Source organism: Phytophthora infestans, genomic scaffold, assembly GCF_000142945.1.
Source record: "Phytophthora infestans T30-4 supercont1.86 genomic scaffold, whole genome shotgun sequence".
Lineage (NCBI taxonomy): Eukaryota > Oomycota > Peronosporomycetes > Peronosporales > Peronosporaceae > Phytophthora > Phytophthora infestans.
Genome location: NW_003303673.1, coordinates 148973 through 165213, shown reverse-complemented (window position 1 = coordinate 165213; position 16241 = coordinate 148973). Strand labels below are relative to the sequence as shown.

The following is a 16241-nucleotide window of genomic DNA, read 5'->3' as shown; positions in this document are numbered from 1 at the left end:
GGGTCTCGTCGCCAAGGACCGTCAGGTTTGTCCGGTGGCGCAGCGATATCTCGAAGCGACGCACAAAGTTCGAGACCCAGTGATCGGATGCCGTAAATGGCGGCGATGCTTCTCGCCCTTCAGCTTCATCCGCGTAGAGAACGAGTATTTTTACTGGTTGGCCTATATAAGTAGTTTACAAGGTCCAGTTTGTCCCGGTGCAAGGGCAGAACTGGGGTCTTCAGGTCCGCCCGAACGATCGTTTACTATCCTAGTAGACGTATTGTTGTGGGAACGTCTTAACTACATTTGTAGCTAGAGTTCACGTGGGAATTCCAACACCGCAGTACCTTGAGTAACGTGGCGTTCCGCGGCATTCGTTTTGAAAATGGGGGCAAAATGAAGTTTGAACGTTTTATTTAAGTACGATGTGTAGAGTGTACTAACTTAGGGAGTTTTGTTTAACTTCACCGATTTTAGTGCTACCATAAACCCCTGAGCGATTTTTAGTATGATGGTTGAAGCACTGATTAATACCGGTATTTAAAGGTTGGAAGTTCACTCAAGCTCGAATCTTGGTGGCCATGGATGCGTCTCGCCCTCTTCTGGCCGGCGACACTAGCGACGAGGAGGAGCTGGGTGCTCGCTCTCCTGATTGCTTGTCCAGATACCTGTCAGCTGGCAACAGCACGAGTGTTACCAACGGGAAAAAGCGAAGTACCGGGCGCACAGGCAATGACCCCTCAAGTGGTTGCAATGGTGACGAAGATCTAACCGAAGATAAAAGACCACTGTGCTGCTGTCCGTGTAGCCAGTGGCCATGCTGGAAGTGGACCTTCCCAGATCGCATTGGCGACTACGAAGACTTTGCCATGTCGGCTCAGATCGGGGAGATCTATGTGTTGCGACAGACTGCGCGCGAGCAATTCGAACCCATGCTACCAGGTACAGAGCTGAGCTGCAACAAGTGAGCTCTCGATTGCAGGAGTCTGACACTGCTGCCTCTTGCGCAGAGGACGACCACATGCTGCAGCACCTCTGGGACGGCCTGTTCCCTACGCTGCCATACGAAGGACGCGTCAACGTGCGTTGGCGCGATGTGGGCTTTCAAGTGAGTTGCTGGCACGATCAGCAGCCTAACGTGCTTGAAGCGCGATGAAATTTCTGGTGTTAACTTAACTCGTGCAACGTGTTGTTTTCTGATTTTACAGAACGACGATCCGGCGTCTGACCTCCGCACTTCCGGAAGACTAGCCGTCCGGATGCTGCTCTACTTCTCAGACCACCTCAACGACGAGTTCAAGGTGAACGAAGCATTCCCATATCGTCCGACTCCTACTCACTTATTTTTCACTGCATGGCTTGGTGCGTAATTGCAGCGAATGCTTCGTGAAAATCGCTTTCCTGTGTGTCTGTGCGCGTTGAACCTGCTGGAAATGCTGCTGTGTCACTTGAAACTGAAAGATCCACTTCCGCTCGTCTGCCCGTGTTGCGGTACTAAAAATGCTGAGCTTGAGACATCGCAGAAGCCGAGTCGGTCACATCCTGAGCTGCGTGGGTTTGTGGCCCTGGTGGGGAACGCGTCCTCACTCGCGTCGTCCGCCTTCTCACAATTAGCGTGCGCAGAAGGAGGGCCAGCAGAGATTGCACTTACACACATATTCGCGCACTCATTGTTAGTGATGGATGCCGTGTGGAAGCAACAGCTGCAGCGAGATCCGACCACAACGCTGATGCACTTCCGTGAAGCTCTTGTCGAGACAAGAGTACGGATTGTGGCCTTTCTCTCACGTCAGCGCATGCCTCTGACGCTCGCAGAGCTCGATGTATGGGGCTATCGACAACGAGCACGTTGCCGTAGCTTCCGCAAGACTGCATAAATCTAGGTCGAAACGTCAGATTTTTGTATTCGTAACTAGCGATCAAAGCATACACAGTGAGTAGATGAGCCTTTGTATGAGAGCTCTTACTGCACGCTCCAGTCGATGGGTTCCTTGCCGTGCTCTTTGAGGTAGCTATTGGCACGTGAGAAGCATTTGGAGCCCAGGAATGGCGCGTTAGTTTTTGTGGCTCCTAGTGGCGACGGGTGTGACGAGCATACCACCAGATGCCGCCTTGAATCGATCAGCGCACCCTTCTCCTGTGCAGGTTTCCCCCAGAGCAAGAAGACGACGTTGGAGGCGTCTTTATTGACTTTGGAGATGACTGCATCCGTTAACTGCTCCCAGCCACGCTTCTTGTGAGAATTCGGTTCACCTCGACGCACTGTGAGTACCGTATTGAGGAGGAGAACTCCCTGGCGACTCCAGCAAGATAAGCAGCCGTGGGTCGGGCGTTCAATGCCAGTATCGCACATAACCTCCTTGAATATGTTCTTGAGACTCGGAGGAGGTGGAACTCCGTGACGCACCGAGAAGCTTAATCCGTGCGCCTGCTGTGGTCCGTGGTATGGGTCCTGGCCCAGAATGACTACCTTCAGATTGGAGAAGGCGCAGTCTCGCAACGCCGCGAACACGTCGGTTGGCGGCGGATATACGGTCTTTTTGCGACCTTCCTCTCCCTCCAGGAACCTTGTCAGCGTCTGGAACGATCCGCGTGCAAATTCGTTCTGTAGCAGATCGAACCACGACTGGTGCATGAGCGAGCGGAGCCGCATCATTTTCTGCAGCTCCGAAAACCTCGTCACAGGAAGAGTTTCGCCATCGTGTTCTTCCTGGTCTTCTTTGAGCTCTTTCTCCTCCTGGCACTGCTTCTCAACGCTGCTAGTGGTTGGCGCACCATCAGGCTCAACCCTCTTGGCTTGCTTAATCTTGTCCGAGGGCAGGCTATCCAGTGTCGTACGACGCTTCTTAGCCGGCGGCTGCGCACCGAAGAACGAGCGAATGTCGCGCGTTGACCCTGTCATCTTATTTTTAATGGTCCGGGAAATTTACTGACATGTGAAGTATTATTGTTCTTTGCAGCGATTTTGGCATCATCCTTTCAACTGCGCTCTGACTATGCCAAAACTACAATTATACCCAAGCGTCACACTTTTACGGATTGGTCGATATTTTCTGACATCACCGGGGATCCTGATACTGAGTGTAATCGTGAGAGAGAGGCAGACTGATCCATTTAACCTTAGTTTCTAGATGTCTGGTAAATCCTAAGTCTGGTTAGCAACGCCGGTGTCTGCGATAGATCCGGTGGTTGTGCGAGGCTTGTCAGGTCGTGTGACTGCTCTCTTGGTTCGTCTTCCAGTGTATTGATACTGTAAGGGGGTACGTAGCCCTAAGTGTACCCTGGTTACATGAAGTGTGACACTTCACACTTCAGGTGTATGACACGTCATACTCCGGGATATTTAATACAAGGTACCAAGGTCGTTCAAAGCCAACCATTGGTCAAACGACATTGCATTTCTATAGGTAACTTATAGTTTGTATTAAACCCAAACTTAACCTACCTATAAATATTCTCAGTTTACAATCTACCTTATTTAGGTCACTTCGCTCTCTTTAATAAAGAGGGGACCTGTGAACTGCCGTTCACTGAGAGTTTGTATACTCTCGGAAGATAACTTCCTCTAGCGCAAGGTGCTGTGTGACCCCGTCACAGATACACCCCTGGAGTCGTGTTCCTTGCTCCATCCGTTCTGGTGAGCGCCGTTAGCTGCCTGAGTCCGGTTGTCCAAAACTCTTGAGCGGTGCCTTCGATAGATGTTTCCTCGTGCTGATATACGACCCGATTCCTTTGGATCCACAGCGTGGTGGTGCATACACTGGATAGAATACGCCAGATCCTCGTCCATTCTGCTCGGTAGAGCTTCTCGTCATCCGGATGAGCCGCTATGATGCTTCTCACGCTGGGCGTATTTAACGCCGGTGCTTTCCTGGCCGCGCAATTGCTGCGGTACTGTTCGCGCCGAATGATTTCTCTGTGATCACCCGTCCAATGACTGATTAGCTTGGACCAGCACTCCTGCGCACATGAACACTCCCAGAAGATGTGCGATAGGGTCTCCTTCACTCCTTGACACTCTGGCAACTTCCGGCAGCTATTATCAATTAGTTGGCTTTCGTGGAAGAGGTTTAGCTGTGCCACAGCGACCCGGTACGCCACCCAAACTTGGTACACTGTTAGCTCGTTACCATGGATCCAGAGCTGCTTCGGTAGTTGGCTTAGGGCCCCGCGTTGCCACTCGTCGGTTCTCCTCCGTGCCTCCAGTCCGTCCACTTGGGTCTTTAATCCTTTCTCTGCCGCTTGGTAGCGTCTGAGAGGCTGCTTGTTTAGAGCTGACAGCACTCGCTTGTTAGCAATTGTCGCCGGCACCTCCCATTGTATGCCATAGATCGAGGGGTGTGCCTCGAAGACGATGCTCACGTCATCCTGACCGTGCTGAAGCACTTGAATATCCGGGTGCACCTCTTCCGCTGTCTCGGGGCTCTCGACTACCCTCCAAGTTATGCCGTTGGGTTGTTGATCGAGTTGGATGGTGCATGCCCCTCCAGCGCAATTATCCGTCGACACTCCGATGACGCGTGCCTGGCTCCCAACTCCAGTTGTAGGAGTTGATGAGCTCTGGTAGATTCCGTAGGCGTAAGGCCGGGTTGACCTGCATGGATTGCCCTATGTCCAACCGCGGCGAGCTCCTCAGAATCGCTATTGCCCAGCGCCGTAACTTTAGTTGGTGATGAGTCTGCTCACCTGCCACGGAAATTATCATTGAGTATGTCCACCTGTCTGTCCTGTGAATTGCCAAGTCGGAGATCGAGCATTCCTGGATACGGTTATACTTTCGGCTGTTGAGTGTGGCTCCCGTGCTGTCTACGACCCACGGATTATTCGCCCAACTGTACGTCGGCCAGAATTGCTCTTCCGACGTCGATCGTTCTCGATCGGAGGGTGGGAGCAATTGTGGGAGCTTCACTATCCACTCACCATCCGAGAACCAGCTGATAGATCGTTTTACCAACTCGTCATCACGAGGCTGGACCTGCCTTAGGTCGTCATTAGGCAGCCGCGCTGTTTGCCACACCCATTTTCCCATTGTGTGCGCTAGTGCCACTCCGAAAGCATCCAAACTCCGTCGACTTCTTCCGGACAACTTTTTCCTGGGCGTTATACTGCCGTTCCAGGACACCGGGAGGCCCCTGAACATCCATGCCTTCCACGCATAGAAATACCGATTCTTTCGCTGGATTAACCATTGGAGAGTATGCTTCGTTCGTTGCGTCTGACAGGCCAATTCAATCGATGCCAAACCTGCTCCGCCTGCCTGTTTGTGTGTGAGCAGCAGGGCTGGACTGATTTTATGGCGTGAAGACTCCGTCGAGGTGGTTTGGCGCCACAGAAACTGTTTCTGTAGGTTGTGGAGTTGCTTATTCGCCCACTTGGGCATGTCAAACACCGCCGCCGTGAAGAGAATCGACGGCAACATGATTACGATGAGTATCATGATCCGAAATTCGACGCTAGTGCCCATCTTGGCCGCTGTCGCGAGACGCCTCTGGTTTTTGCCCAATTGACGTCCGTGAGCTTGCCCGTTCCTACTTCATAGCCCAGATATCTCACCGTGGGTCCCGGTTGAAGCACTGGGATCCCGTGAAATTGGGGAACTGCCACTTCTTTGCTCAAAAAAATCGCGCAGCTTTTTGTCGGTTGGACATGCAGCCCCGACAAGCGCCCGAATTGTTCCACGATCTCCATCACTCTTGGTAGTTGCCAAGCCTCCTTCAAGAACACGGTGGAGTCATCTACGAAGGCCGAAAAGGTATGCGTGACCCCTAACATCCCAGGAATATCGATTCCAGAGAGTGTTGGGTCCTGATGAATAGCCATAGAGAGAATTTCTGCTGCTAAGATAAACAGCAAAGGCGCTAATGGGCAGCCTTGCCGGATGCCGGACACTACGGGCTGCAACTCCGACAGTTCTCCATTTACTAGAAATCGCGCTGTGGTTCCGTCGTGCAGTTTCCGTATCATTTCGATGAATTCCGGGGAGAACCCAAACTTGCGTAACACCAGAAAGAGAAATTCACGCACAACTGTGTCATACGCCTTACGAAAGTCCAGGAGAAGTATCAGTTCGCTTAGCGCCGCTTTCAACTCGGGATGAGCTGTCGCTTTTGCTAATACTGCTAGCATCATCACTACCGTTTTCAGCATCTGCCTGCCGTACACAAATCCCTGCTGCGATTCGCCAATTGGTTTCCCCAACACCCGCTGAGTCCTTGTCGCTATGACTTTGGTGTGAACTTTGTAAGCTGTTTGCAACAACGAGATGAACCTAAAGTTCATCGCATCCGTGGAGTCACCTTTCTTTCGTAGCGGGATGATGAGGCCCTCTAGGAACGATTGAGGAGGGTCGGCTCCCTTCAAAAGCTCGTTTCCAATGGCAACCAATGCTGGTACCAGAACCGCTTGGTGGTCCTTGAAAAAATCATTGTTAAGCCCATCCGGCCCCGACGCTTTATGACGATTCAGCGCCCTAAGGGCCTGGATAACCTCATCCTCTGTAATGGATTTCATCATCTCCATGTTGTCTGCCACGGAGAGCAGCCGCTCAGCAGGTATGGTGACGAATTTGTCAAATTCGTTTTCCAGGGTCTGCCCTGCGTAAGCGTTGTGGACTTTGCCTAGTATAGGCTGCCACTCGGACCCGAATTTACTCGCTAAGTTCATTCCCCGGGTAAACGGCTCTCCGTTGATGCGTTCAATCGAGGAGACCGTCTGGTCCTTCTCCCAGCTGGATACACGTTTGTAGTCCCATCGGAGTTGGTCCATCGTCCGCTCGAGCTTTTGACCAAGACGGACTAGGTGTTCTTGGCGTGCGTCCTCTTCGGAGACCGCTAGCAGTCCGCATCTGGTGAAAATTTGAGCCCAGGTTTGGGCCCGCAACGCCGCCACTGTCTGCTTCCGTCGCTGTGCCTCGCTCCGAGTGATTTCCCGAATGCAACCTCCACACTTTCCTGCCGTCTTATCCCACGTACGTGTCGATTCCTCTCTCCCAACTCCCACTCGCATGAGTGCTTCCAATACCGCTGTTTGAACTCTTGCCGGCTGGGACGATCTAATTGGGTATATCACTGACCTGCGTCGGCGACGTTGCCTCCCTGTGTGTACTTTGTCGCTGAGATGTAGCCGTACCCGCTGATGGTCCGAGGGGGCCGCCGGTTCTGCTACTTCAACTCGGTCAATCGCTGCTGTCCAGACACACGGGACGTAGTAGCGGTCAATTCTGCTTGCCGCCTCAGGTCCCCAGTATGTAAAGAATTCGGTTGGGTCTTGGCCCTCCTCCTCCTCATCATCAGCTTGTTCTTCAAGAATACGTGCATCTTCCAGCTGCAGTTGTTGAACAAGCCCGGTTAAGGCCATACTTTCTGGTCGACCTGACCGTTTGCCGCCAAGTCGGTCAAGAGGACAAGAGGACTCTGAACGCTGTTAAAGTCCCCTGCAACGATCGTGTCGGCGGTTGTCCACTTCGTCTCTTTTAAGCGTGTGAAGAAAACTTCCCTGTCGCTGTGAAGGTTGGGCGCGTAGAGGTTTACGACCTGCAGCGATTCCATTGTGATAGCTAGCATCCTATTAGTCCACTTGTCTTGTTGCCACGGACTCACCGTGTCTGCTATACTTGGGTTGAGTAGAATTGCTACCCCACCCTGTTTGCTGTCATGTATACTCCAATATGACAAGGTGGGCCCGCCTGACTGGATGCGTCGCCCCCACAATCGTTGCCATTGTTGTTGGAGCTCCTCCGCTTCGGCTTCGGAGCTCACGTGAGTTTCTTGAATTAGCCATGCCATTGGCCTTTGTTGCACCGGTGTCCGGTGCCATGAACCGAGCCACTTCATCCTACTCCCTTTGGTAAAGCCTCGGACGTTTTGGAGCTCAAGTCTGCGATGCCGCACTCGTCCTATCCGTGGTTTTCTTCCCGACCTTCCTACGTCCTCGTTTCGCAAAAACATATTCCGCCCGTACTCGTCACTGCCATCTCCAGTCCGACCCCCCCCCTTGGCGATCAGTAGTTATGTGACTACTATATTGGTTGGTTGGATCCGGTCCCCCGTGCTCGATCTCTGTAGCAGCCGTTCGAGTCCAGTTGACGTTCACGCCGTCTGGTGTAAACGCTTTCCTGAATGAGTCTGCTTCTTTGAGGGCTGCAAGGTGCCGAATCAGCCTGGAACGGACTCCTTGTTCGTCTACGTCCTCCTGGTGGGCTAGCACTTTGATCGCTTTTTCGTACAGTAGAGAGCAAAGAATGTGTTGTGCCAGTCGCAACTTGTTGGCAGTATCGCACAGCTTCAAAATCTCGTCCTTGCCGTATCCATTTCCTCGTAGTCGAATCCAGTCGAGAGTGTTGTCCGAAGCTTCGTCCAGATTTTTGGCTCTCGGGCGTGCGATCCTGGTGCGCCAGTCCTCAATCCATTGTTGCGTCGCTTTGTCCTTGCATCTCGTGACGTAAATGCCTAACTGGCCATGTAAACATTCCCGTCTCCACGCGGCCGTCCACTATTGTAGTGCCGGTTCCGCTACGGCTGTCAACAATTCATCCGGATATGGGAGCCGTTGTAGAAGACGAACGAGCTTGGCTGGTTCTCCTTTTGCTGCTGCTGCCCATTGCGTAGTACTTCCAGTGGCCAATGGGAACTCGGACTTGGCGGACGAAGGCCAGGTTGTCCCGAGCTGCTGCCACAGCTGCGACCAATTCGAACGGTTCACCGTCACGGCGTCGTTCCCTGTTCCGACTTCATCTTCTTCCATTGGGGTCGGTTGAGGCGCGTGGGATTGCGAGTCCTGTTTCGCCCGCACTAGAAGTCGTATTTGCTCACCTTTCATCGGTGTGAGGGTGTAAGGCCTCTTTTGAACGGACTGCTTCGACTGAAAGTACTTTGGAGCTGCAGTCCGAGTTTCCTGCGAGCTTTCCTGTGAACTGGACGCGGAGGAACGTAGTCTGCATCCGAGTCAATTTCTGCTTCTGGTTGCATCCCCTCCTCGTTATCCAATTCCTCCTGCGCTGCCTCAGCTGCAGACTGCTGCCATTGCCGAAGGATTGCAAGGGAAATCTGATACTTCTGCATCATGCGGCATGCAACCGGCGAATCCTGGGTATCCAGTCGGGTCGATAGCAACGCTGTGCGTTCCTCAAGTGAGAGCGCTGATACAGTATTGACCAAAATGGCAAGGAGTTCGGTGTACCTAGCCGGATCTGCCTTGTCGAGTATCAAGTGGATCTCGCATTTGAGATCATACGAAATTGACTTTCCTTTCATTCGTTGCTTCAACTCGGGAATGCTCCCGCTCCAATTGGCAGGGTCCCAAGGGTCCAAGTCTGCGTCTTAGCCCTGATCCGCAGACGAACTGGAATCCGCAGCCATCGCTGTAGCCGTCGACATCTGCGCTGTTTCTCTACTCTCTTCAGCGGCTTCCGCCTCCTTAACCTCTTTTTGGCGCGTATGCACGAATGCGGAGTAGTGATTGCCCCAGAAACGGACAACTAGCGGCGGCGTCTTGTCTTTTCGTTTGGCCTTTCGGACTTCGGCTAAGCATCGCTTCACCTGGAGCGGAATCTGCTGACCTGTGTCGTAAATCTTGCGACCCCTGGACACCAAACTGGGGCGATACTTGGAGCAGTACCATAGATGTTTTCCATCCGTGTTGTAGGCAAGCACGAAGATTGGCCTCTGGAGAAAGTTGGCCGCCGCGGCCATGAGCTAGCTGCTGCCCCAGACTTCTCTCGGGAGGAGCTCATCCCGTTGCGACGACGAGTTCGCGAATTCCTCCAGATACCATCTGAATTGCTTGCTCGATTCTTTCGAGTCCATTCCATTCCAGCCCCGGCCCACGTTGACCAACGTATTGGTTCGCGTGAAGTGGTCGTATTGCTCTACGTTATTCAACAGCGCTGACCATTTAATGCCTCGCTTCAGCGTTAATGCGAGTTGTTCCAGTACCCTGCCATGCGCTGCAAGGTCATGATCCACGATGGCCTGAGCGAGTGCCAGCACCATGCAATTGCCGGTTGCTGGTGTTGCAACTTGTCGGAGTCCTAGCAAAGCCTCGATCTCCGAGAAAGACGTGACCGCTTGGATCGCGTCCCCACTACTTGGTAAAGGGCTGCCCTTAAACGGTGACATGGAATCCGTTAGGGTTTCCATCTCTTCGCGCTCCCGTTGCTTCAGCGCTACTAATTGGGGTGATTCGATCAGTTTTGGTGGTTTCGCCTTGACCAAGCGCAGTTGTGCTCGTTCCTTTGGCGTGAGAGTACGAGGCTTCGGACTTTCAGATTCCTCATTGGACGATATCTCTACCGCAGCTTGGGCTGAGGGAGCTTCTCTCTTCTCTTCCTGGTCTCCTTCGTCCTCATCTTCTTCTTCGAATACTGCAAACCTAGAAGAGATTCATTCCTAACCTTTTCTCGACTAACGCTGCTGGATGCGCGTATAAGGTTCTCCCTCGCGAAAGCGGAGCGGTGGCCCACTTCTTTTGGGGTTGAGGCACTGGTGGCTGCGACTTGCGGTTGTCTGATGCTGCCGGCCCTACCGGATACGAACCCGATGTTGACCCACTGACTCGCTGTGAGTCCAGGGAGCCGAGATCTGGTGCTGGCGGTGCTACCGCCTCTCGTGCTGCACCGAGAGTCTCGTCTCTGCGGCTTTCTTGAACTCTGAGAGACTGGCAAACGGTCGCGCCATATCTTCCAACTTCGTTACCTCCGTGTCGCTCGCCACGCGGCTGCCTTCGCCCTTGAGTTGCTCCGCTGTGTACCGGCACCGCAACATCGTGTGCCCCACGTTCCCACATTGGAGACACTGCAGGCGGTTTCCAACTGCTGGATGTTTAAGCACCAGTGGCCGGCCATACCAAATTACTTGCACTACCCCTCGCAGAAATTTCGGGCATTCAGCTGTCTTCATCGTGAGTCTCCACACCACTGAAGATCCGGATTCCGGATAATAGACATCGAGGTTTTCGAACTCAATGTCTGCCTTAATGTGCGCCTGTAGGTACGCATTTAATCGCCCAACGTCCGTGCACCGGGGTACGTTGAAGATGTCCACCACATACTCTCGCTGCGTGTCCGTCCGTACGCCATCATTGCCCAATTGCCTGGCCCATATCGATCCTGTATCCGGCTGATGCGGGTTCCGAAGCCTATAAACGGCTCGCTTGAACGTAACTTGGGTGTCCTGGAACCTACGGGCCGTTGCTCGGTCGAAAGTGTGGGAATGAATGCTGCGTTTCGTATGGTCGTAGCTGATGGTCTTGACCAAATGCATCAGTTGACGTAAGTCATTGCTCGAGACACCATGCTCCTCTGCAGCCAACAAAATGTCATCCTTGAGAGCTCTGGTGGCTTGCCTACTGGGTTTGACAGTAACCCACTCTCTGAGTTGCAGGATGAGTTCTCCTTCGACTTGTTTCTGGATCGTTCCGTAGAGGCGGATACGTTCCTTCGAGTCTAAAACGCTCTTAAGGAAACCTGGCGCCTTCCGACAAAGAATAATTCCTTCCACCATGCCCGTGATGATCTTCCATTTGTCCTTGGTGCCTTCTCGAAGACCTCGTCCACTTGGTGCCGCTGGCGGCCTTTCACACAGCTTTCGCAACGAGACGATTTCAGTTTTGGGAAAGACCGCTGGATTGAACATGTACGTGGTGTACTGAGGAGTCCCCGCTTGGTCGGGTTCGGTGCCTACTGCTCCACCAGCTCCAGTTCCTCGCTTGACGTTTTCCGCCCATTGGTTGATCGGGGTCTCGTGCGCCCATTTGACCCTGCTGACCATACTCTGCATGGTGTGCTTGAAAGACCACGTTGTGTTGTAGAGGTCTTGGGTCGCTGCTGTTGCTAGCCGGACCCAGTCCACGTAGCTGCCTTCCACCGCCACACACGCTTCCTTGAACAACTTGCAGAGCCAAGTTCGGTCCTCGCCTTTCAGCCTCGGATATTGCCGCTTGTTCGCTGGCACCATCTCCACATCGACTTTGACTGTATCGTGTACGATCGTGTACAACTTCGCTACTGTCTCCATCCATTCCTCGCGAGGCTTCTCCTATGGTGCCACGCGCATCGCCACAACCACATAATTCTTCCGGACAGGCCGGTGAAGGGGGTTGTCCCGCCTCTCCATCCTGGGCACTCGCTTGCGCTGCTGGGGAATGGCCGATGGATGGAGGATCTGCGTCTCCTGCTTCTCCTACGGCTCCTGCTTGGCGCTACATTGTTTACGTTCGTGTGGGAGTGCTTCCGGATACCGACTCTGCCAGATCCGGTTGCAACTCTTCGCGTTGGGAATCCTGGGTTTCTCCAACGATGGAATCTTGGCAAGCCCCAAAGCTGCTGTCATCCTGCTCGCTCTCCACGTGCTCCTGGTCCCCGCGGTCATCGATCCGGGGGCTTCCTCTCTTGCCCCGGCAGCTCTCGCTGCCCGAGCGCGTCGGAAGCCGACATCGTGAACTACTGTGCCCGCCGAGTTCTTGCCTACTACACTTCTCGGACGTGTCACTCACTCCTGAGCGACTGTTCCCGTACCGGGTATTTTTACGAGTGCTGAGTGTAATCGTGCCAGACTGAAGATCTCCTGGTATTGACACTGGTCGCCTTCCAAAACCCTCACGAAAAGTCTGATCACTCCACGTTTCAAACGCAGCTTTTATTCCGCGGGTAGGTGTATTTTAATCATGGTACCGATACATATACCCCCAAAACCACTACCGTTCACGCTAATTAGTCGTATCTGGGGTCCAGATCCAGACTTGGACGTAGTGGCAGATCCAGTCTTGGACACCGAGGTAGATTTGGATCTAGCGGTGGAGTTAGACTTGGATCCTGCACCCGACTTCGAGGGGGAAGCGGAAGTCTTGGACGCGGATGTGGATCCCGCCTTGGACGCAGAGGTGGATCCCGCTTGCGAAGCCGTTTTAGAGACCGGAGTCGTTTTGGGTTTGGCTTTCGGGGAAGCTCGAGCTTGCTTACGGGGACGGGGGGGGATTCGGTGCTAGGAGCGGGAGACGCACTACGCGGACGTTTCGCAACTGATGGATCTGCCCCACTTACAGACGGGAGAGGAGCAGAGACGCTGGCAGCACGAGAAGGTCCCGACAAGGGAGGAAGGGGATCCGACACGGCAGCTGTCACCAGCGCCAGTCGTCGACGAGCCAAATCCCGCTCCGATAAGCCACGATCGCGCTCCAGGACCAGCTGTTGCTGCTGAGTTTAGGCTGCAGCGAGTTGATTCCGGAGTTTTGCGGCGGTCGCATCGGCGTCTTTCAATTTGTCACCTGGATGGACACTAACGAGTGAATATGGGGTTACTAGCAAGGACTAAAAGAGGATCCATGTACTCGTGCGGCGAAGCTTGGATTCCAGCTCTGTTTGTGCACGCTTGGCAGCCGCCCACTCGGTAGCCGCCTTGTCCCGCTGGAGTTTGCTGTCCGCCAGCTTCACTTGGATCTCGTCGCGTAATTGCGTTATACGCACGAACTCCTCGAGCGCGTAATCTCGTCCGGCAGACGCTTTCTCGAGCGACTCCTTGGTATCCTGCAACTCCTCAGCAAGCTGAGCCAGAGCTACATCCGGCGACGAGGGAGGTGGATTTGGCGCGGGAGATCCTCCACGCGCCGACCCTAAGGTGGATCCGCCATGGGTGGATCCCACGTAGTCGTTGGTCACCACCTCCTCTTGGGTCAGACGCAGCTCGTCACGGAGCCGGTCCAAGCTCGCATCCGCAGCTGCCCCAGCAGTCTGGGAATCCTCCAGATCCCGCTCGAGGTCGTGGATCCGGGATTGGAGCTGGTGGATCTCAGATCTGGCGAGTGCCATCTCCCTAAGGAGATGGTCGGTTGTCATCTCGCATAACGTCTCGTTGACGGGAGGCGCGATCTAGCCGTCCGGTCAGGTCGCGGATCTCGACCGCCTGATCAGCCAACAAGAGTCGCAGGTCCTGCGACCGAGAGGCCGCACGGTGCTCCCACACCTGGATCTCCATAGCCTGGTCATGGATTTGAGCTCGCAAGGTCTGAAGTTGGGTAGTGTGCAGAGACGCAGCTTGGTCTTGGGCATCTTGAGCCGTCTGGAGCTCCGCCGTCAGGGTTTGCACCTGATCGGAAAGAGCCTGGGCTAGAGCCCGCAGATCGGTGGGCGACATGGAAGACGGACTGACCGGAGGTGTGGTGGATGGGGCCTTGCCCGACGATTTGCTGGTACGCTTGGCGGGAGACATGTGTCGCGAAGGGGAGAAAGCGGTTGTGGATGCTGGTAATGCACGCCGTGAACGCTGTTGTGCAGCGCCGACAACGTACAGGAGGCGATTGTGGTGAAGTGCTTTCTCAGAAATAAGAGAATGGGCCTGACGCGGGGTCACTATCCCGAATCAGTGACACATTCAAGTGATTAGAGAGGATTTGGGTTGGTGGCACGGATGCAAGCTGCCGGTGGTGGATTAGCCATGACGAGCAGCACCCCAGATGAAGTGACGATGGATCTGGTTTGAGCGATGTACGAGAAGGCAAGATCCACCAAGACTTACCTCGGATCCACCCTTACCTGGATTCACTTAAATGGATATGGGATATACTAAATAAGAGTGGATCGAGTGTGGATCCTATGGAGGAATGATGGTAGGTGCCACCTGAAGGTGGATCTAGTAGCCACGGTTAACAAGAAGTCAGCATCCACCGCGAGGTGCCCCGGATCCCATACTTCCGAGTTCGGATCCAAGGAGGGAAGATCCCGCATAGAAGGACCTGGATCCAGGGTACAGGGATGAGGGGTGCAGTGGATCTCGAACTTTCGTGGGACAATGGAGATCACAGACGGTTGCGAGATGATGTTGGATGATTGGAGAGCTCAGATCCACGACGAGTGTGCACTTACAGTGAAGTGGATCCAAGCGACCTGGATCCGGATGAGTGTACCCATAATAGGGTGACCATAATGATTACGCCATGGATCCGGTGGATCTGAAGATAATACAGCTGGGATGATGGGTCAAGGGAAGAAGGGACATGCAGCCGAGCCTGGTAAGTAAATTAGCATATGAAAGACATAGAAGGTAGAAATCCAGGCAGGTATAGGCTTAAATATCAATACAGACTCCAATTTGCACAGTGACACGCAAGTGCCTTCCTGCCCTCAAGAACCGGAACTACATTGGCCGTACGAGCTCGGAGAAGGTTGGGAATTGCGAATCTAGTGTTGGTAGTGATAACTGGATAGTACATTGGCCAGATCCTACAACCTAGTGAGCTTTTCCTTTACTTGTGCCGATCCGACGGTTAACCGAATTTACTACTTGGTCGGTTACACCCTAGAGGTTCTCAACTCTCAAGATCCCGTCACAGGAGGCGGCAAGTACGACGCAAAGGAACTACAAAGGCAAGGGAACACACCCGCAAGGCAACCCTACGGCCAGATCCACGATCTAGGCCCCGGATCCATAAGCTCGAATATTCGCTTAGGATTCGGAACCACCCACGGACGCAGAGTGAAGATTTTCCACTGCTGCTCCACCCCATCCCCACGTCTCGCCAAGACGCTCAAGTTTCACCACTTAAACTCTTCGGAAGTTACCGAGAGAGCAAGATCCCGCCCTACCGACGGGTACACAATGTGAGGAAAGTTCAGCAGAACACGGATCATCGGGGGACCCCCTCCGTTAGTCGGTGTCTGGGCGCAGTTGGTAAGTTGGATCTGGCAATCTCGCAGATTTTGCTGATCCCGCTACACCACATCCCCCTTGGCGCTCACTTGGGCCATGAGAAGACATTCGCCGCAGTGTCGCGCGACTTTTACTGGCCCCACATGTATAAGTGGGTGCGCAAGTGGGTGAGGACCTGCGAGATCTGCCAACGCGTGAAACCGTCCGCGTCATCGCAGGCTCCCCTGCGTCCCTTACCAGTGGCCACCGAGGCATGGCGCTCGGTGTCGATGGACTTCGTCTTTGGCCTCCCACCCGACTACGCCGGGCGCTCCGGTGTCCTGGTATTCGGCGACAGGTTCAGCAAGATGGTTCACCTCATCCCGGTTCCGGATACGATCACCGCGGCCGATACCGCGGTGCACTTCGTGGATGCAGTCTTCCGTCATCATGGCATGCCCGAGTCTATCGTTTCGGACCGCGATCCGCGGTTCACGTCTGCTTTCTGGACGAAGCTCTTCGAGCTGTCAGGGACAAAGCTGCTGATGTCGACGGCTGCTCATCCGGAGACGGATGGCCAAACCGAGCGAGTTAATCGCGTCCTTGAGGACGTACTTCGCAGCTATGCGACGTCGTTCACGA

At 53.9% G+C, this 16241-nt stretch overlaps 3 protein-coding genes across 3 annotated transcripts; 1 reads left to right on the top strand and 2 right to left on the bottom strand.

The window, feature by feature from the left end:
• Positions 1-563: 563 nt before the first annotated feature.
• PITG_18892 (uncharacterized protein) lies at positions 564-1528 on the top strand (the record flags this gene model as incomplete). The annotated part of the gene is made up of 4 exons (XM_002997124.1): positions 564-924; positions 993-1090; positions 1191-1344; positions 1506-1528. 4 exons carry the CDS (start codon positions 564-566, stop codon positions 1526-1528), a joined length of 636 nt encoding a protein of 211 aa, XP_002997170.1.
• Positions 1529-1945: 417 nt separating this feature from the next.
• PITG_18891 (uracil-DNA glycosylase) lies at positions 1946-2884 on the bottom strand (the record flags this gene model as incomplete). Its single annotated transcript, XM_002997123.1, has 1 exon — positions 1946-2884. The coding sequence occupies one exon, from the start codon at positions 2882-2884 to the stop codon at positions 1946-1948; it is 939 nt and encodes a 312-aa protein (XP_002997169.1).
• A 7785-nt stretch (positions 2885-10669) lies between these two features.
• PITG_18890 (uncharacterized protein) lies at positions 10670-11612 on the bottom strand (the record flags this gene model as incomplete). Its single annotated transcript, XM_002997122.1, has 2 exons — positions 10670-10673; positions 10735-11612. The coding sequence occupies 2 exons, from the start codon at positions 11610-11612 to the stop codon at positions 10670-10672; spliced, it is 882 nt and encodes a 293-aa protein (XP_002997168.1).
• Between the last annotated feature and the right edge of the window lie 4629 nt (positions 11613-16241).